This window comes from Phaseolus vulgaris, chromosome 3, assembly GCF_000499845.2.
Source record: "Phaseolus vulgaris cultivar G19833 chromosome 3, P. vulgaris v2.0, whole genome shotgun sequence".
Taxonomy (NCBI): domain Eukaryota; kingdom Viridiplantae; phylum Streptophyta; class Magnoliopsida; order Fabales; family Fabaceae; genus Phaseolus; species Phaseolus vulgaris.
This window is the reverse complement of record NC_023757.2, coordinates 50,666,951-50,688,238: the sequence shown is the minus strand read 5'-3', so window position 1 is coordinate 50,688,238 and position 21,288 is coordinate 50,666,951. Positions and strand designations below refer to the sequence as shown.

Here is a 21,288-nt window from a genome sequence, read left to right as displayed (position 1 = left end):
TAGACAATAAAAAATATTTTTAAATTTAAAAATATGGTGTGTAAAAATGTATATCTCATAATCGAGAGATTGTTTAAGATAAACTTCTTTCTCAATTACTTTATTACTTTGTGTTAAGAGGGTGTTTTTTCCCGTCCATTTAAATCAGCTTTATTTTTGTGAGCAATAAAACAAGCATAGTTATGATATTATCTAATCTAGTTACAAAGATCAAAATTATACCTTCTTGCTAGTTATAGTCTTTAGCCATTAATCTAGATTTGTTTCTTATCACTTTCCTTCTTCATCTAGTTTGAGCACTCATTTGGTTCTAATGATGCTTTTTCTTATGCATTTGGTTACCAACATCCAATCATCATTAGCTAGAGCTTCTTTTATGTTATTTGGTTTAATCTCGGAAACCAATGTACATACTCCTTAATCTTTTATGCTCTGTTTGTATCCAACGACGGATTATGAGAAGCGAAAAAAGACGAGTAAAGCTCATAAATCAAGAAATAAAAAATTAATAAAACACAAAATTCGCAGCAAAAGTATTGCACTATTCTTTCTTTGCAAATTTGTGAAGATTTGCGAAAACTTACGAAGAATATGATTAAAATAATGTAAATAATAATAATAATTATTAAAATATTAATAAATATATAAAATGATAATTAAAATAAAAATATTAATTATAAACTTATTAAATAATAACTATTATTAAAAATTAAAAATAATAATTAATAATGATAAAAAATAAATAATAGTAAAACTAAATTAATTTATAATATATTTTATAATTATTAAAAATTTACATAATATTATTAAAATGTCAAAAATACTCTTAATTTATTTGTATCAAATATTTAATAATATTATTAATAAAAATAAATAATAATAATAATAATAATAATAACAAAATATATTTATTTATATAATAATAATATTATTATTAATTATAAAAATAACTATATAAATTAATTAATTATTTTTTATTATTCATATATTTTTAAAAGTAAGGGTAAATTTGTAAACTTGTATTTTACATATGTTAAAAAAATTAAAAAATTTCACACAACTATCACATCATTCACAAAATTCAATAAACATTCCTCGCAAATCTACTCTAATATACTCCAATCCAAACAACCTTACTTTCCTCCAGAATCACTCCAAATTTACTCCCTCAAATCTTCTCCCTCAAATCTTCTCCCCAATCCAAACACACCCTTAATGAAGATCTAACATCTATCATTTGATCTCCAATGTTCAAAATGATTGATATGTTAGTGTCCTTCATATTATCCATTGAGTAATATTTATCCTTGATATGCCTACTTTTTTTGCTTCTACTTTTTTTTCTTCTTATACTCTTATTGTGTATGGTTTTGTTCTATACACTCCTACTTAATATATTTTTCTTATTGGTCTACTTTTGTTGCTTTGTCTATCATTGTTTCGTCTACTTCTAATTTGTTTACTTCTATTATAAATAAACCTTCAAACTACAAAGTCATCCCTATATCTCTTTTTGATGAAACATTATCCTTATAGATTATTGGTGACTATTTTACGATAAGTGTACCGTGTCAGAAATAATAATTTGTTATAAAAAACGGATATTGAACTCACAAGTTGAATTCTCAAGTAATATATTCATTAAATAGAAAACAATAATTAAAGTTTGTTAGATGTTTGTTGTATGTGAGATTTCAAAAATTATAAATAAAACAAAATAAAAAGTTGTTGACTTTTGAGAAAATTGAAATTGGAACTCATTCTTCTTACTTTTTTGTATTTTAAAAAGCATAATAATATTTTATCATTTTATTGATATTGATGCGCATATAAAATTTATTTATATCAATTTATCGCATATAAAATTATTAAGATATAAATTTTCCTAAAATATAAATTTCCTATTCTATGAATTTTAAGAATTTTCCTCATAAATGTATTTGGTACAATTTATTTGAAGTAAATGGATAAGAATTGAAACATAACATCCAACGATTGACATAACAGGAAATGGCGAATAACTTTGGCGCGTAAAACTCTGTAGAGAATCCAATTCTGATGTACCCATTGCTTTACTTTTCCTCAGTCCAGTTCATAATGAACAACCATAAATCACCAGAACACAAGTCTTCAATCATGCCTCATTGAAGCATTGGAAATAAAGCTTTCAATATTTTCAAGTATACTTAGTTATTTGTGTTGAGTAATTTATGCAAAAATGGCATCCTCAACTTCTTGTGATGTTAGTGAAATAAAGCATGATGTGTTCATCAGCTTTAGAGGCACAGACGTCAGAAGAGGTCTTCTTAGCCATTTGAAAAGAGAATTAGATCGCAAGAACATTGATGCCTATGTGGATGAGAGACTTGATAAAGGAGGTGAAATATCATCCAAACTTCTCAGAGCCATTGAAGGGTCACAAGTTTTATTGGTCGTATTCTCCAAAGACTATGCTTCATCACAGTGGTGTTTGAAGGAGCTTGCCAAAATGGTTGAATGCATGGAAACAAGTAAACAGATTGTTCTACCTGTTTTCTTTAATGTAGATCCATCAGACGTGCGACACCAAAATGGAGATTATGGAGATGCTTTAGCTAAACATGAAGAAAAGTTCAAGGGAAACATGCTCAAGGTACAAAGTTGGAGATCAGCTTTGAAAAAAGCTGGTAGTTTATCCGGATTTCATTATCCAACCAATTATAGGTAACTTAGTTTTCTTTCTTTCTTTTTCGTTTTATATTTTACATACACTTTTAATGCATATTTTTCACCATTTACTTGTATACCATAGCTTTTTTTTATAACAAAATTGTGCAAAAGGTATTTCATAACAATTTAGTTGGCGGATTGAGAGACAAAGATTATGTGTCAGAAGATTGATTCACTAAGAATCTTGTTAAGGCTCACTATGTGGGTTTCTCTATTATTGTTCTCTTTGTTTGTGTTGGTTGATGTTCCAAGTTAATTTGTTTGAGCTATTTCCACAACGATTTGCATTTATTATATGCATTTCTAGCTGGTTTGCTTGAATTTTGACAAATTTTAGCTTCTTTTTCTATATTACTTTCTTTCAAACACTGAAACAATTTCAGACTAGATTCTAAGAGCCAGAGAAGGGTCACTGAGATATCAATAAGTCGATGGTCTATGGAACTAGATGCAATTCGTGCTAGTGTTTATTTTCTCTGTCAAGTTTTACACATTTTCTTTATATAATTCCTTACTTTCTTCTTTATGCTAGGAATGAATCTGATCTTGTCTATGAAATTGTGGAATACATCTCAGCAAAATTGAGCAAGCTCTACCCAAGTGAATCAAATGGTCTTGTTGGATTTGATCAAAACATTACACAGATTCAGTCCTCATTGCGAATGGAATCGAATGAAGTTGTTTTTGTTGGAATCTGGGGCATGGGTGGCATAGGTAAGACAACCATTGCTCGTGCTATATTTGATAAATGTTCTCTTCAGTATGATGGCTGTTGCTTCTTCAATGTAAGAGAAGAATTGCAACAGCATGGATCCAGCAATTTACGAGAGAGGTTTATATATGAACTATTTGAGGGAGAAGGTCTCCGCACAAGCAAAGCAAGATTCTTCAATTCTGCTCTAAGAAGAATGGGTCGGAAAAAAGTTATGGTTGTGCTTGATGATGTCAATACTTCTGAAGAATTAAAGGATCTGGTCACAAAACCAATTTGCTTTGGTGCAGGGAGTAGAGTGATAGTAACAAGTAGAGATCAGGACGTGCTTACAAGTGGAGGAATTCATCAAATTCATGAGGTCAAGGAAATGGACCCTAGAGATTCTCTCAAGCTCTTCTGTTTGAATGCCTTCAATGAAAGCCAACCCAAAACAGGATATGAAAAACTAACTGAAGAGGTGCTTGAAATCGCCCAGGGAAACCCATTAGCCTTGAAAGTTTTAGGTGCACATTTCCATTCCAGAAGTTCTATAAACACATGGAAGTGTTCATTAAGCAAATTCAAGAAGTATCCCAATGAGAAAATTCAAAGTGTGTTAAGATTCAGCTATGATGGACTGCATGTAGTAGAGAAAAAGGCCTTCCTAGATATTGCATTCTTTTTCGAAGAAGACAGCAAAGACTATGTTATAAAGCAACTAGACGCATGGGGACTTTATGGAGCTAGTGGAGTGGAGGTTCTTCAACGAAAGGCTCTTATAACAGTTTCAAGTGACAATAGAATACAAATGCATGACCTGATACGACAAATGGGTTGCGAAATAGTTCGTCAAGAATGTATTATATATCCAGGAAGACGCACCCGATTGAGGGATAAAGAGGAAGTATACAATGTATTGAGATATAAGCTGGTAAGAGAAGATAAACTATATTACTTCACAAGGGTTTTTGTGTTCAAATTTCAATCAGTGTCAAATTATGGCTTAGTGTTATGCTGATTTTTTCAGGGAAGTGACAAGGTGGAGGCCATGCAAGTAGATCTACTGTCTCGAATTAAAGATTTACCTCTGAAACTAGGCACTTTTAAGAAGATGCCTAGGCTGAGATTTCTCAAATTTTATCTCCCATATGCTGATATTTTCCTGCCGCCAAACCAGGATGGAAATTTATGGTTTGGACAACATGAATTTCCGTTGCTTTTATCTGCATGTTGCGAAGAACTCATGAAAGTAGCATGTGAGATTCACATAAAATGTGTTGACTACCTTTATATTGATGGTTGCTCACATCCTTCACGACTGAACAAATCTTCAGTAACATCACCGTTAGGAAGCCGTGGAATGGAACCAATGTCGTTGCTATTGATGTTATGGAAGGAACCTCTCAGTTCCCTCAGGAATCTTGAATGCTCAGATATGCTTGATCAACAATGGAAGACTCTGTCTGATGAGCTACTTTGCTTGAGATCTACTTATTATCTTAAGCTTTCTAAGAAGAGCACGGGACAAGACAGTGGAAAACCCAAGTTGCACATTCTGTTTGACGGCTTAAGGTTTTATGAACGAATATCTGTGAGCCAGTTGGAAAACTCAAATGTTGGGCAATATCGGGTGTGGTTTCTTTTTTGTGCAGGTTTTAACTTTCTATTGTATCTCTTTCTTAGGAGACCCTGGTTTCAATTCCTCTTTTCCTTTCCCTTCCAATTCTTTTGCACTTTCTTTTTGTATCTTTTTTCTCATTTTACTTCCCTGTTCTATCCACCCCTTGCATTTTCCTTATCATGGGTACGGGCTTTCTTTCTACTCCTGTTCTTTTACATTTTGGGTAAACTATGTTCTTGGTTTCTCAGGGTTGGTTGAGGGAGGTGTGTGTGTGGAAGGGAGAATATGTGAGTTTTTGGGGATGGAATGAGAATATAGCCGAATGATGTATAAACTGAAGAAGTGATTGGTTTGAGTGAAAAATGGGATAAGCTTCTGCAATCATGCTGGAGATTGTAAGGAAACCATCAAATAGAGTAAGGGAGAATATGTGGATTTGGACAGATGAAGATATGGACTCCTATACTATCACATACTATGAAGAAGTGGATTTTAAGCCTAACTAAAATCGGCTTAAAGTCCACTTCTTCATATGATATCACAACTATTTTTGAATCTATTCTAACGGTTGTTTGTTGGGTTTATCAGACCACTCGCTATTAGACTATTATCGGATCATCCATAATATATTGTCCCGCACACGAGCTGTTACTCTCGACGTGAGAGGTGTGTGTTGGAGATTCCAAATCAACTAGAAATTGGAACATTTCATTCTTATTATAAGTGACCGCAAACCTCACCTTATAAGTCGATTTTATGAAGTTGACTTCATAATATATTGAGTAAAGTCAGCTTATGTAAAGTCACAAAATAACCTTAGAGGAAAAGAGGAGTATGATTTCTTCAATCTCTTTTGAACACTTTGCATGGAGGGTAATCCAAAATAGGGTAGCAAAGCAACTAAGGTAAAATTATAGGAAGAAGGATGCAACTAAGGTAAAATTATAGGAAGAAGGATGGTGTTGACTGGAAACAATCTGTGTGTGCTATGCAGAGTATAGTCATCTCTTCCTTTAGTTGTAAGGTTGTTTGGTAATGTAAACTCACTACTTTTATGTACTAGTTGCTTTATGATTACATCTTTTAAGTTTAGGAGTTTACAATATTTTTTTATGACATTTTTTTTTTAGGAATAGCTTAGCATGGAAACCTTTATAACAAACTATTTGAAATTTCTTTCAAGTATTATGATAAGTTTTTAATGTGTTCAGATATTATATCTTAATTTCACAATATATATATATATATATATATATATATATTACTAGGTCTATATTTTAAAAAGTGTACAGACACATAAGTAGTTACTTGTATTAATGCATTTAAGTTAAATATAAAAATATTTTAAAAACAATATTTCGATCTAATATTTTAAATTATTATTTTTCTTGTAAAATTAATTTCATTTTAACCCAAATAAACACATAACAATGATTAAAGAAAAAAATATAATAGGAATACCTATTTTGTATATTTTTGCTTTAATTATATTGTAAAATTTCTAATATTTTAATATCAAAACTATTATTTTGTTACAATAACAAAGAAAAAAAAAACTAAGAGATAAACCACTTATCTACTTAAAAATCTATAGACATCATTACTGCACAATAAAATTATAATTTGCAATTTGCAATTTGCAATTTAAAATTTATATTTTATATTGTAGGTCTAATATTATTTTTATCGAGTTACTAATATGTAGGTCACAGGTGATAGTATCTTGTTATTCAATATATTTTAAATGAAAATAAAATTAGTTATTAATTTATATTTATATTAATTGTAATATCATTTTATATTATTCACAAAAATTTAGTATTTTTTTATACAGGAAGATAAGTAAGTAAAATAATATGAAAAGATAATAACCATGTCAGTAAACAATGACTATAATTAAATGATTAATATTCAATTGAAAAATATAAATTTTTTAAGTGTTATAAACAATTTTTTTACTAAAAATTTAATTAAAAATATTCATGAGGTGTTTGAAAATTAATCAAATCTTAAAAAGTCATAATATTAGTGAAACTCACAATTTTATATGCTTTTATTTAATTTAAACTATTTAAATTCTAAACCTAATATATTTATTTGAATTGTTGCATAGAAAATAATTTATTAATCATAAAAATGTAAGAACTGAAGCACAAGCAAAATTAAAAATTGGTTTTTGAGAATATGAAAGAAAAGTTGTTGTAGAAATAAAAAAAAATAAAAAAATTTGAGTTTAGTGCAGTTTTAGCATGTTGGATGGTTTTTCGGAGAGGCGTTAGTCGAAACTAGAAAGACCAATGTGAAGAAGCAGTTTGAGACCAAGTGTTTCCTTGCACTTCGCACTGTCACTATTTTTAGTTTTGGTTTTTAGTAAGGAAACAAAACTGCCACAGTTAGTTGTTTGCCAAAACTCAAATATAAAAACCAACTTTCCACAACAACTTCTTCACTTCACTTCACTTCACTTCACTTCACTTCTCATTCATTTCCTCTTTTCATCTTTCTCTGCATCACCATGTCAATCTCAACTTCACCTCACTCACACCTTCTTCACCCAAACCATAACCACTTTCTCTCCAACCACCGTATCCACACCACCACCACCACCATTTCCCTCCCCTCTTCGCGCACTTTCAGGCCCATCAAATGCGCTTCCACCTCGGTGCAGCTCCAGGACCCCCTCCCGGTCCAGGTCCAGGCCCAGGCCCAGGCCCAAGAGCGCGTCTTCAACTTCGCCGCCGGTCCCGCCACCCTGCCCGAGAACGTAATTCGCCGCGCCCAGTCTGAGCTCTACCTCTGGCGCGAATCCGGCATGGGCGTCATGGAGATGAGCCACCGTAGCAAGGATTTCATGTCCATCATGGAAGCTGCCGAGGAGAATCTATGCTCCCTCCTGGAAATCCCGCCGGGATATTCCGTGTTGTTCCTCCAGGGCGGCGCCAGCACCCAGTTCGCTGCCCTGCCGCTGAACCTCTGCGCCCCTGACGACCCCGCGGATTACATCGTGACCGGCTCGTGGGGCGACACGGCATTCAAGGAGGCCCAAAAATACTGCAGGGCCAGTGCGATTTGGTCTGGGAAATCTGAAAAGTACACAAAGATCCCATCTTTTGGGAGTTTGGACCAGAACCCAGCTGCCAAATATTTGCACATATGTGCAAATGAGACTATTCATGGGGTTGAGTACAAGAACTACCCGATTCCAACGAACCGCAGTGGTCTTCTTGTTGCTGATATGTCTTCAAATTTCTGTTCCAAGCCTGTTGATGTGTCACAGTTTGGTGTCATCTATGCTGGTGCACAGAAGAACGTGGGGCCCTCTGGTGTCACAATTGTGATAGTGAGGGATGATCTGGTGGGGCGTGCGCAGGGTTTTACTCCTGTGATGCTTGACTATAAGATTCATGCTGAGAACATGTCTCTGTACAACACTCCTCCTTGCTATGGCATTTACATGTGCGGGTTGGTGTTTCAGGACCTGCTGGAGCAGGGTGGGTTGGCGGAGGTTGAGAAGAAGAATGTGAAGAAAGCTGAGATTTTGTATGATGCAATTGATGGGAGCAAGGGATATTACAAGTGTCCGGTGGAGAAGTCTGTGAGGTCACTGATGAATGTGCCCTTCACGTTGGAGAAGTCAGAGCTGGAGGGTGAGTTCATCAAGGAGGCTGCAAAGGAGAACATGGTTCAGCTCAAAGGACATAGGTCTGTTGGTGGCATCAGGGCTTCCATTTACAATGCTATGCCTTTGGCTGGAGTTCAGAAGTTGGTCGCTTTCATGAAGGACTTCCAAGCCAGGCATGCTTAGAGGAGGATACTTTTTGTTCCTATGCCAAACAACATCTCTAGCAGTTTTGGTTTGTCACTTTTTTTAATGCTGTGTTTTGTTCTAGTTTGAGGTACTAGGTAGGATTTTCATGTGCACTTTGACATTGTTTAGGGGATAATTTTTTTGGTTCTGGCTAGAATGATGCCTGGGAGTTTAGGTTAGAACTCAATAATGAATAAAAATCCTCTGTTATGAGCTTCTATCATTGTATGGGTTCAGTTCATGGAATGCACTCATTAAATCCAATGAGAGTAAAACATATCAAAGTGTGGATGTATGAAACTCCTTGAGAAGAAGATAGCGTTTTTCTTATAGTATTGTTATCTTTATTAATTTTTATAATAATTATCTTAAAAGTTATATTGATAATAGTTTATAATTAAATGACCCTACAAAACTAATTTGCATGGATTACTAATTAACTATAGTATTTACGGGTCTATAATAATACCTTTGTAGAAGCTTGTAATGGTTTAAAAGCTGGACAAAATAAGGATTTTATTGTGTAAATAAATATCATTAATGTTTTGGAGAAGAACTCATTAATTCTTTTGTGAACTTTGACTAAAAAAATAATCAATCAAAATTGACTAAAAAATATCATCAATGTTAATATTTTTAATTTCTAAAATTATTTTAAATAAAATTATATAATTAAAAATAATCGAAATACTTTTGTCCAAATAAAAAAAATTAATAAAATTAAATTATCTTATTGAAAGAAAACACTTAAAAATGGGAAGAATTGGTGAATTGGTGTTCCACTATCAAGATATAATTTTCCTTCTTATAAAAGAAACTTTTTGCATGTAATGCATCTCATCCATCATTCAATCAGTTATTTTTTATTTGCATTTACTACAAATACTTGGTAGATATTAGTTTACAACTGATGAAACATCTGCATTACATTTTTTTTTTGGTTGAAATTTATTAAGAGGGTGATGTATCCTTCAACAACGCAAAGGTTGAAACAAATAACTTTTTTAGAGACTACAATACTAAGAATAACACTTCCCATGACTGAGTTCTTCTCCAGAATGTAGCAGGCACTTGTTGAAGCTTGAAATTTACAGTGAAAAATCTGAGGTACTTGAATCCAGTATTCTCAATGGTTATTGCTTACCTTGCTGCATGATTAAGGATGGATAATGCGCATGTACTCTTCCAATAACCTTTGCTGGTACACCAGCCACAATGCTTTAACAACAGAAGAAACATTCCCTTTATTGCAAAACATAACTTGGTGGACATTGCAAGTACAAAACTTTGTTAAAAGTTCATCTAAAGTTACCTGTGAGGAGGAATCTCTTGTAACACAAGGGAACTAGCAGCTATCATCACATATTCACCAACTTTCAAATTCCCAAGTATAGTTGCATGAGCTCCAATTAGCACACCTTCAGCAACTTTGGGGTGCCGATCACCTGTTTCCCTTCCGGTGTCACCCAAAGTTACACCCTGGAAAAAACATTGTTGGAAATCCAACATTAACGAAAGATAAATGACTTTTTCATAATATTTAGATAACTATAAACCTAATCTTCTAAACTAATTTTATAAGATTGAGTTAAACTTATTACTACTATCGAAATGTATTTTAATGATAATTTGTTGGACTTGTTAAGTTATCAATTATCGGATCGCTATATAAATCTCCTGCACAAGTTGGAGGATCTCGAAGATAAGAAGGATGTGCAATCCAATCAACTATTTATATTTTAATGATTTCTTCATTTAATAAATTAGAGTATATGAACTTCATATCATAATATCTTGGATATAATTATTTATGTTTTATTGAGTAACATACATAAATTACATATGAGAATATCTCATTTTTAAACATAAGATGGATAAATTATGATCACATAATTAACAACTAAAAAAATCCAAACAACTAAATATAAAGATGAATTAAATAAAAAAAATGTTGTAGTTACTTTAGCCATCATTTATAAAACATCACTCACTTACTTGCATCAGTGAAACTCTGTTTCCAATTATAGCAGTTTCACCAATAACAACACCAGTCCCATGATCTACTAAAATTCCATTCCCAATTTTCGCAGCTGTATGACAAAACCATAAAAATGAAACTGTTGGAAGTAACCACTTGAACAATGAATATAATAGATGGAACATATAAAGACGAAACTAATTATTGTATTCAGGAAATTCGTTATCATATGCCTCCATATTCCAAGTACTAAATTATGTAAGCCTTGTATACAGAAAAAATATGGCAGGCATGATATTCTGCAATTGCTTTCCTAGCAGTTCCCAAGAACACAGTCCTTTGCATGTAAAAAATTATCACATAGTTCTTACTATACTAAAGTATTCCTTATTTGCATGCAAACGTGGACCTAACATACCGGGATGTATATCAACTCCAAAAACCTGCAGTGCAGAAAATAAGGGGTTGGATCATCAGCAACAGGAATATGAAATACCCTTATGGAGTTTTCTCCATTTTTTTACCAAGTGCAAACACTACCTCACTAACTCGACTCTGCAAAACTAAGGCTAAGACTTTGCGTCCCTGGCCCCACAAAGCATGGGCTACTCGGTATACTTGCAAAGATTGGTAACCCTGTCAGAGAACAAATCCTATGAACGAAAGGTAAATGTTGGTGGAGGGCCACAAAATATAGAACAAAATGCTTCACCATTTTATTCGTTCAAATGCTTCAGCATATATAATGAACAAGTTAGTACCATTAGAGGATTCAGAAACATTAAACAGTAGCACCCTCATCATAGCAAAGTACACAGGAAGTAAAAAGAGAGACATTCCTTTGCATAAATTTATTTTATGACTAATGAGAAAGGAATAATTTCAGAGAACCTACGAGATATTCATTGGTGGAAGAATAAATAATGAACTTGGGAGGAACCTACATTTTTTATTTATTGATTTAAATTATCATTTATATTTTTCTGTTTAACAATCACAACCCGCTCTATTATTATTGTAAATTTTCATTGCTAGATAGGTTTTGAATTTTATTCACAAAAATTATTATTGGATTCGTTGAAAGACGACTTGGAATTATTTGACCACTTCTACCGTATCATCTTCTTTCTAGCGTTAGACAAGTTTACGCTAGAATCATCGTAATTTGATAGCAAAACGAAAGCTATGAAAGAACTATGACTAATATATACACTTAGGATTTAAAAAACATAATAAAGCAAGTCAAGTGCATATTACTTTTCTGGGGGAAACTGAATGATTTACCTTCATGTATAGAAGTGCTGAGCAATATGACAAACAAGAAGGATCTCGATCTTTAAATGCCTATCAGAAAATAGTTCCAAAAAGAATCAAATTAGATCATTATGCAATGCAAATTCCAAAGGTATAGAAGATGAACTTCATGTACTACTCCTATATATACATAAAGAACATTACTTACCTGAATATCCAAGCGAATCGAATGCTGGATACCTTTATCATGCTTCATCACAGTAGAAAATATATCCATCAGCTGAGTGGCCAAAAGAGTAGGCTTTTGGAGTCGGTTGGCAAGAGCAAAGGCTAATGCTTGCTCCAAGCAATCATGAGATAGAATAGTGGCATAGAAGAAGCTACTTAAAATTGGCTCCCTTTCTGCCTGCACTCAAATAATGGCATATCATGAAGCTATCAAACATGTAAATGTTCTCCAACACTCATCATATATGCAAAATGAAGCATCTATGTTCATATTTCATCGTATACTTGTTGGAGATCCTACATCGACTAGAGATTAGAGTCTTTCATTGTATATAAGTGGGTGTAAACCTCAACCCTATGAGCCGGTGAGCCGGTTTTATGGGGTTGAGTTAGGCTTAAAGTTCACTTCGTAACAATACTTAAACACAGTTTATGATTAGTGGGGAAAAACAGAACAAACAATCCATGAACTTCTTTGTGTTCAAACCACCTTAATCAATCTTTGTCATCCTTTTCTCATTAGTTGTCACACCAATATTTTCTTGTATACAATCATTACTTAGCTTATTACACATTTATCTACCGTTCTCATCTCTTTTATTTTATTGTTGTGCCTTTAGCCTAAAATCAGCTACATAGTCAGCATCCAATATGCATGGCTTGGAAAATGCAACCAAAGAAAGTGAGGGAACATAAGGCATAAAAAAAGAGGAAAAATATTATTGGTACCTCTAACTTGGCTTCTTTTCTGACATCATCCCAGATAGGATCAAAACAATCGAAATTTTTAAGTGAAGAATCCAACACAGGGTTGGGAATTCCCATGGCATAAATGGGGAAAACCTTCTCCAAATGAGGAGGCCAAAAAGAAAAGGAACCAATACTATTAGGTTTGCCTTCCTCAGCTTCATGTTCAGACATAGTTTCAGGAAGATAAACCAAGGGCTTGTGTAGTTATTGAGAGAAAATGAGATAAGAGAAAAATCAAAGTGCTGGTGGCTGCTGCTGGGTAAGTGTGTTATCTATGCATTCTTATTATAGTTGTATGATGGAATGGAAAATATTACTTTAACAACTACATAATTATTTTAAAATTGTTTTATCTAAAAAAAAAAATCAGTTACAATCTGATGCAAGATTCTTAATATATGAACAATATAATGGAATTGTATTTGCTGTCACAGACTCAATGCAACAATTATTATAATGAACTATGGAAAAGGGTTGGATTAGAATGAATGAAATGTAACCAAGAGTGTCATTTTCAATGGTAGTTTTGAGTTCTAAGTTTTAACCTTTTTTTTATGAATTGAATTCAAGAGGTAGGATTTGGAGTTGGTTTATTTATACTTCATGCATATGCATGAACTTTGTGGTAAAATATGTATTTTATTTATCAGGTACCATCAGTGGAATCGTATATGTGCAAAAGTCAAAAACAGTGGTAAGAATGGTTATACAGAAAGTGGGATTCGAGTTTAAAATCAATTGATAACACTTTTTATATAACTTTTATAATGCAGTAAAATTTATCAAATTCTAATAGGATTCATTTAATAAAGTTATTCAACTGTGTACAATCACATTGGATTGGATATATATAATAATAATTTAGTCTTTATGTATAAATTATTGCTCAAATTGACACTTTTAGTTTTTTTTATACTTGAGATATTTTTAAGTGGTTCTGGTGTGTGTATTTATCTTACCCTTATGTTTCTTGTTTGGACAATGCAAAATAAGTTAAATTCAAAGAAGAATAATAAGAAAGGATTAAAGTTGAATAAAAGTATATATATTAATGAAATTCTCTATTATTAATTAATTTTCTTCTCATTAACTTAGTTATTACAATTTCATACTCAACCATTACTTGACAAAACCAATAATGAATAAAAAAAAGAAGTGAAGAATATATATATACACTAGTCTTCCACAAATCTTCAACTCTTGTTTCATTGGATGCTTTGGTGCCTCTTCTACATTAGGAGTGGCTGTTTTTCTTCTTTGTCCCTTCAGAGTGATTATATAATGTGTGCTATATTATTGTCAATTTTTAAAATGACCAGAATTTATGTATTAAAAAATTATTTTACTGACAGAAGTAAAGTTTTATTTGATCTTTAATTACGAGTTTTTAAACATTGGTTTGAAGTTACCAATCGAATTCTTCCTATACTATACTAAAAATAAAAAAATAAAAATAAACTCCAATTTTGAAATTAACTAAAGTGGTGTTTTAGTAAAATTTGTTTTACTTTAAAATCGTTCTCCTTTTAATGTTAAATTAATATTAAAAATAATTTTCATTTATATATTATTAAAGGATCAATCATTGAATATTAAATTGATAATTTGTTCATGTTTGGGAGATTAAATTGGATTTTAATTTTTTAGTTAAAAAAACTAAAAAAGACCACGAAATAACATAGAAAAAGAAGATAATATTATACTTCCGTTCAAAATCAGGTGATCTGAGATAAGAAAAGAAAAAATATTTTATTTGAATAATTTTCTTATAAATATTTTAAAAAGTTTGTTTTAATATAAATTTTAATTAATTTTTTTCTTTTTCTATAAGTGTTTATAAGAAAGTTACCATGCCTAAATTTTAATTAATTTTTTTTCTTTTTCTAAAAGTGTTTATAAGAAAGTTACCATGCCTAAATTCGAACTCAAATATTAGGTGATATTATGTAATATAATCATAGCATTTATGTGATATAATCATAGATATTGTGCAGAACATTTATGTGATATAATCGGAAATATTGTGTATTAATAGAACGTTAATCATGATTTTACTGAAAGTTTTGTCTACTTAATTATCACATGAAGCAAATTTCAATTCTTTCATTTCACGAAGAATATTCTTCATTAAGAAAACAATATACCTTGTTCAATTGTTATAACATTTGTCATTTATGAAAAGAGTTTTTTTTAAGCTTATAACATACTTCCTATACAAGACCAAATTAGTTATGGTACTAATACTTTATGGTGTTTACAATGAATCTTTGATGGTGTTCATTAAAAGAGAAAACCACACCATAAATCCATAAATCAAACATTGACAACCACAATCGAAGATTTAGCAAGTGCAACCCACGTTAGAAAATAAATAGAAAACAACAACAACAAAATCACAAGCCTGATCGTCATTGTTAACATTACTAGAGTGTAAAAAATCACTCTCAAAATCTCGTAAACATTGTATACACAAAATTCCAAATCCGTTTCCCTCCAATGTTAAAAATTGTCTTTTCCACCTCACAAAATATCAATAAATACCATGTTTTACTCTTTAATAACGTTAAAAAAAACTAAATTAAATTATTTTTAAAAATTTGAAACAATATTAAATAAAATAACTTAAAGGATTTAATTGATTTTTAGTTATTTATATATTTATATTGATATTAAACTTTTATAAACTAACTTTCGGAATGCATTTTCTAGAAACTTCTTTTCCATAATTGGGGTTTAGAAGACACTTCACAACCATTAAAAGAAAACTACTATTTTCCACGTACCTGACGCTAGCCAACTTCAAATCACTACCACCAAAGCTTGTCGGAATACTTCTATTCTGAACCTCCATGAGAAAAACCGGGTAAAACTTATGGGGTACAATTAGATATTACGAGGGTCAAAAAAGCAAAACCACAAAAAATTACAACTTCCATTGGACTAGATATTTTTTACCCAACTCGTAACTTAAATAGCCTTAAATTGAATCGACATATTTTATAAATCATCACTTATATTTTAAAAATAAGTGATATCATTTTTTAAAATATATATTATAATTTACATATACATTTATTACATCTAAATTAAATATTAATCTGATTAACAGATTTAAATTAAAAATATTTAATGTAATTTATTTTAATTTTTTTTAAAGTGGACTAAAGTATTATAATTTACATATTAATTTATTATATCTAAAATTAATATTAATTTATTATATCTAAAATTAATATTAATTTAGTTAATATAACTTACTTTATTTCACTTTTCATTATTTTTTTCCTCTTTATTTATTTATTTTCTTAATATTTTTAAAACGTTCGTTGGCCCAACCCCAAAATGTTTCAATGTATTTAGATATCAGATTTGACACATGACTTTCTAAATAGTATAGAGAGTTGCTAAATGACAAATGATTAGTGAATTTTTTTTTACTATTTTTGTTGTTACTACAGCAAAAACAACATTATTAAGATGGTGACACATTAGTTATTAATTGATTTAAATAATATATAATAGTATTAAGATTAAATTAAATTAGTTTTTAAAACCAAATAAAAACGTGCTTTAATATTTGTTTAGTGAATATTTTAAATGGAAATAAAAAATGGTGAGAAATAAAAGAGGCAAAGTGAAATATAAAAAAAGAAAAAACATATAAAGTCAAATTCTGAGTAGCCAATAGAATTTCGGTCCTTCCATCATCCCGTGTTGTGTGTGTCCGGTGGACTTTTCTCCATTCTTCCAGATATTCATATTCTCTCCATTTACGCTTTTTTCACACCAAATCCAATTTTTTTTGCCCTTTTCAAAACGCAACGCAACGCAATGGCGAGAAGATCCCTACCGCTCCTCAAGGACCTCATCACGCGCTCCTCGCCCAATCGGATCACCGCCCGATCCGTCACCTACATGCACCGTCCGGGCGACGGGACGCCGCGGCCGGTGACGCTCATCCCGGGCGACGGGATTGGGCCGATGGTGACGGGCGCGGTTGAGCAGGTGATGGAGGCGATGCACGCGCCGGTGTACTTTGAGAAGTTCGATGTCCACGGGAACATGAAGGTGATTCCGCAGGACGTGCTGGAGTCGATTCGGAAGAACAAGGTGTGTCTCAAGGGTGGCCTCGTCACCCCCATGGGCGGCGGCGTCAGTTCCCTCAACGTGCAGCTCCGGAAGGAGCTCGATCTATACGCCTCCCTCGTCAACTGCTTCAACCTCCCCGGCTTGGCCACGCGCCACGATAACGTCGACATCGTCGTCATCAGGGAGAACACCGAGGGCGAGTACTCCGGACTCGAACACGAGGTCGTTCCCGGCGTCGTCGAAAGCCTTAAGGTTCGCCTCCTCTCACTTTCACATGCGTTATGCAGTAATTTCTTTGGGATAAATTACCCGACACGACACGACACCACAATCCTGTTGTTTTATTGCATAGAAAACTCTTTCAAATGTCTTTGAACAGAGATGGGTGTGATATTTTTTAATTAAATTAAAGGTTTGTTACTGAAGAGTAAAAAACGAGGGCTGGGAGAAATTTGAGAGGTGGGACATGAGCTTTTTTCATAAACTAAACAATAATTTTTTCTTATCTTTTATAAGTTTTTTTTTTGCAGAAACTTTTTTAACCAGTGCTGAGATTCTACTTGGGTACAAGCTAGAAGTGCTTTTCAGAATTTCTCTTCTAAAAATATAGAGAATTTTCTAGAATAGAAATTATCCCCTTTTACTTTTATGCCAAAGTTCAGACATATTCTCTGTACTTGATTATATCTTGTGATATGATTAGTTAAGTAGATGTTTATCATGTGGAAATTTTTTATTTTTAACTTTTTTTTGGGGGTAAATGTCATTGATAAATTTAAGTGATTGGCTTTAGGGTGATTGTTATTGTTTTTGAGAAATAGTTGTTATTATTACCGTTTCTTGAGATATTATTTTGATGTAAAAACTAGAATTCTTTAAAAGTTGGTGTGTATGACTCTGTTATATATATTGTTTTCTGGAAATAGTTTACCAAATCTTGAAGTCCTGTCGTGATGCATGATGGGTTTGTTTGTGGTTCATCCAATCCTAATATTTTGCTAGGTAATTACGAAGTTCTGTTCAGAGCGTATTGCAAAATATGCATTCGAGTATGCTTACCTGAACAACAGAAAGACCGTGACTGCTGTGCACAAAGCAAATATTATGAAGCTTGCGGATGGTTTATTTTTGGAATCTTGTCGAGAGGTTGCCACAAAATACCCCGGAATCAAGTATAACGAAATTATTGTGGATAACTGCTGCATGCAGCTTGTTTCAAAGCCTGAGCAGTTTGATGTTATGGTATGTTTATTTATAATCAATCTTGCTTTGCAGCTATTAATACACTTCTGAAATTTTGTCTAATGTATTTATGGAGTAAAAGCAGAGATGTATACAATTTTGTTTTGCAAGGTTGTTTAAACTTCAGTGTCATCAGATTATTGTTGCAAACCAATTATTTGTTTTTGAGCTCATTGGGCTTTTCAGATATTATTTAGTAAATTGGTTGGGTTTTCCTTGTTTGTGTATGCATAAATTAATAGCATCTACAAGAGAAATTAGCTGAGAAATGAGTAGTTGCACAAAAGAGGGTGAAAATTTGTAGCAAAAGTTTAGTTGAGGATAAATCATGTTTCATTTTTGCTATAGGCTTTTCCCTGTTGGTCAAGTAAAAGAATATTTTAAGGTTAAATAATTAAGGAATAAAACAGGGATTCCAATTTTTACTGTTGTGTTCTTTTAAGATTGTTGGCAGTGGAAAAAAAGGAGAGAAAGATTATTGCTTTACCGCATTATCTTGGAAATATTGATAGCATCTTAGTTAACATGTTTATGTCAGAAGAAATGGTTTAACAATGTGGCTATCATAGAGCAAGGATTTGGGATAAGAAATGGTTTAACAATCTGTGATGTGATGGATGATTTTTGTAGGAAAGGGGGCAGGACAGGGGCGGACCTAAGAGTAAGGGAAACGATTTTGAAAATAATAAATATAAATAGTATTATCATATAGTATATAGATTTATACACTTATTCATATATAACTTGACAGTGGAATCAATATATAAATTGTGCGGTGAGGGGTGCAAGTGTCCATCCTTCAATCCTGTTCTCCTTGGACACCTCCATCCAAACATATATCTGGGTAGATGTGTTTGTTCTGTTGTTTGATTTGAAGGGATAGATAAAATTTTCCTTCCTTATCTGTTGGTGTAAGCGAGGATCATTGCTAACGTTTGCTCAATAACCTTAGGTTTTGATGGTTCTGTCTTGCAAAACACTGATCTTAATTTGTTTATGATATTTGTTAAAAGTGTTTTTGAAGTTCACTTGTTCTATTTCCTCTTGCTAGGTGACCCCAAATCTTTATGGAAATCTAATTGCAAATACTGCAGCAGGCATTGCTGGAGGTACTGGAGTTATGCCAGGAGGTATGGTTGTTGCTTACTACTGCATTTAACTTCAGTGATCTCACCTGATTTTCTCCTTTTAAAATACCTCCTTACTTGTTGCTACCTGTTATTATCAGTTGTTTGAATAATGCTCAAACTTGAAAAGACTAGGTTGAATTGATTTGTGAATGTAACAAGATATCATTATTCTGCATCTGGGGAGCGATTTTATTCATTGTAAAACTTTGCAAATAAATGTGCATCTTAGGGCATTAGATTCTTTGGTCATATAGGACTTGTATACTGGGAAGTACACTTGGTAATGGTGATACCAATGAAATGGTGATTTTAGTGTCTATGATGGTACGGTAAGATTGAGATGATTGCTCTTTTGAATTTTGTAGTGAAGGAATAGTTACTTGGAAAAATCATTCTCTGTCCTCAAATATGAGTTTTGCAGGTAATGTTGGAGCCGAGCACGCTGTGTTTGAGCAAGGTGCTTCAGCAGGAAATGTTGGTAATGAACAAGTATTAGAGCAAAAGGTTGCCAATCCAGTGGCTCTTCTTCTCTCGTCAGCTATGATGCTTAGGCATCTTCAGTTTCCTGCCTTTGCTGACCGTTTGGAAACTGCTGTGGAACATGTCATTCTGGACGGCAAATACCGAACAAAGGATCTTGGAGGGTCAAGCACCACCCAAGAGGTTGTGGATGCAGTTATAAATGCTTTAGATTGAGATTTCCCAAATCAAAGCGGCCTGGTATATTCTTTTCTAACTAATTTTACCAGCATTGTTTTGCTCCCATCAAGTGGGAAATAGCATTTTTTTGTCCTCAATAAAATTTATGCCCTACAGAAAACCATGTAATTCTTTTTTTACCTGAACAATTTGTAGAGTGTGATAATTGTTTCCCTCCTATTTTAAAACCCAGGATTTTACGACCTAGCAATTATTTTATAGTTCTGATTAGGAAGAACGTAAATTGTTCCTCAAGATTGTTGTCTTTGCTTTATTTTCTGTCTAGTTATGTATGGATGGTTCTCTCAATCTTACTGCTGAACTATTTGAAAAGTTTAAACAAGTCTATGATTTCCAATGACCCATTTATATTTTGAGCACTAATTATTTTTAATTGTTTATCTAATAAATTAAATATTTTGATCTAAGTTTCTTTTGTTATCAACCCTACATTTTATCCTTTGTTGTTCTCATCCACCATTTTCCTTTGTTTTTTGTCTCCGTCTTTTGTCTCTGTTGTTTGCCTCCACTATTCGTCTCTGCCATTTGTCTTTTTCATTTGCCTCCATTGTTCACTTTTGTCACCTTTCTCCAACAACAATCTCATCTTCTACCTTTGTTTCATGTGAAATGTTTTTCATTCTTTTATTTGAAAACATTATCTACCTTCTTCGTCATCTCCCATCTCTTTATCATTGTCTTGGTTATAGAATACAAGCTCTTCCTCAAGGGCATAAATCACACCAACAAGCATTACATAGTTCTATTATATTTTTTGCACTTGATTGGGTGGAAATGGTGAGTATGTGGTGTGATAATGTTCATTTGTAGTTATTTTTTTTTATTATTGATTATTCTTATATGAAATCGAGTGCTAGTTATTAGTGAAATGTTTTGGAAATTTCAATTGTTCGATCGTTCACAAATGGAAAAGATTAGTTTTATTGGATCTACATCTACCACTAACATGGGAAATATGAATGTGTCTAGTCCTATGCCATCACTAACGTTCTCTAAAAGTATTACTCAATATCTAGAGTTCCTACATCTAGAATCATTTAAATCATGTCAACAACTTTAGAGAAA

At 32.5% G+C, this 21,288-nt stretch overlaps 4 protein-coding genes across 5 annotated transcripts; 3 read left to right on the top strand and 1 right to left on the bottom strand.

Annotated features, from left to right (window-relative positions):
• The first annotated feature begins 2,107 nt into the window (after positions 1-2,107).
• On the top strand, positions 2,108-6,083 carry LOC137808517 (disease resistance protein RUN1-like). The gene is made up of 3 exons (XM_068609660.1): positions 2,108-2,703; positions 3,242-4,334; positions 4,431-6,083. The coding sequence occupies exons 1-3, from the start codon at positions 2,219-2,221 to the stop codon at positions 5,280-5,282; spliced, it is 2,430 nt and encodes an 809-aa protein (XP_068465761.1). The 5' UTR covers positions 2,108-2,218; the 3' UTR covers positions 5,283-6,083.
• A 1,331-nt stretch (positions 6,084-7,414) lies between these two features.
• Positions 7,415-9,055, top strand: LOC137808516 (phosphoserine aminotransferase 2, chloroplastic-like). Its single transcript, XM_068609659.1, has one exon. It carries the CDS (start codon positions 7,540-7,542, stop codon positions 8,827-8,829), a length of 1,290 nt encoding a protein of 429 aa, XP_068465760.1. The 5' UTR covers positions 7,415-7,539; the 3' UTR covers positions 8,830-9,055.
• Positions 9,056-9,965: 910 nt separating this feature from the next.
• On the bottom strand, positions 9,966-13,281 carry LOC137805706 (serine acetyltransferase 4-like). The gene is made up of 8 exons (XM_068605641.1): positions 13,022-13,281; positions 12,273-12,470; positions 12,095-12,154; positions 11,351-11,446; positions 11,229-11,253; positions 10,828-10,922; positions 10,145-10,311; positions 9,966-10,050 (listed from the first exon to the last, which is right to left on the bottom strand). The coding sequence occupies exons 1-8, from the start codon at positions 13,211-13,213 to the stop codon at positions 9,966-9,968; spliced, it is 918 nt and encodes a 305-aa protein (XP_068461742.1). The 5' UTR covers positions 13,214-13,281.
• A 3,410-nt stretch (positions 13,282-16,691) lies between these two features.
• LOC137808523 (isocitrate dehydrogenase [NAD] regulatory subunit 1, mitochondrial-like) lies at positions 16,692-20,457 on the top strand. 2 transcript variants are annotated; one of them, XM_068609677.1, is made up of 4 exons: positions 16,692-17,383; positions 18,146-18,373; positions 19,425-19,503; positions 19,925-20,457. In XM_068609677.1, exons 1-4 carry the CDS (start codon positions 16,874-16,876, stop codon positions 20,197-20,199), a joined length of 1,092 nt encoding a protein of 363 aa, XP_068465778.1. In that variant the 5' UTR covers positions 16,692-16,873; the 3' UTR covers positions 20,200-20,457. The 2 variants fall into 2 exon arrangements, with proteins under 2 accessions (XP_068465778.1, XP_068465777.1); XM_068609676.1 differs by having other exon boundaries at positions 18,134-18,373.
• Positions 20,458-21,288: the final 831 nt, after the last annotated feature.

Excerpts from the sequence above, each read along its gene's own strand:
- LOC137808516 (XM_068609659.1), top strand. The coding sequence starts at position 7,540 with ATGTCAATCTCAACTTCACCTCACTCACACCTTCTTCACCCAAACCAT.
- LOC137808517 (XM_068609660.1), top strand. The coding sequence starts at position 2,219 with ATGGCATCCTCAACTTCTTGTGATGTTAGTGAAATAAAGCATGATGTG. Across the intron at positions 2,704-3,241 it reads CATTATCCAACCAATTATAG|GAATGAATCTGATCTTGTCT; the intron begins GTAACTTAGTTT and ends TCTTTATGCTAG. Across the intron at positions 4,335-4,430 it reads ATGTATTGAGATATAAGCTG|GGAAGTGACAAGGTGGAGGC; the intron begins GTAAGAGAAGAT and ends TGATTTTTTCAG.
- LOC137805706 (XM_068605641.1), bottom strand. The coding sequence starts at position 13,213 with ATGTCTGAACATGAAGCTGAGGAAGGCAAACCTAATAGTATTGGTTCC. Across the intron at positions 12,155-12,272 it reads CGATTCGCTTGGATATTCAG|GCATTTAAAGATCGAGATCC; the intron begins GTAAGTAATGTT and ends ATTTTCTGATAG. Across the intron at positions 10,312-10,827 it reads ACAGAGTTTCACTGATGCAA|GGTGTAACTTTGGGTGACAC; the intron begins GTAAGTGAGTGA and ends TGTTTTTTCCAG.
- LOC137808523 (XM_068609676.1), top strand. The coding sequence starts at position 16,874 with ATGGCGAGAAGATCCCTACCGCTCCTCAAGGACCTCATCACGCGCTCC. Across the intron at positions 17,384-18,133 it reads GCGTCGTCGAAAGCCTTAAG|GTAATTACGAAGTTCTGTTC; the intron begins GTTCGCCTCCTC and ends ATATTTTGCTAG. Across the intron at positions 19,504-19,924 it reads TACTGGAGTTATGCCAGGAG|GTAATGTTGGAGCCGAGCAC; the intron begins GTATGGTTGTTG and ends TGAGTTTTGCAG.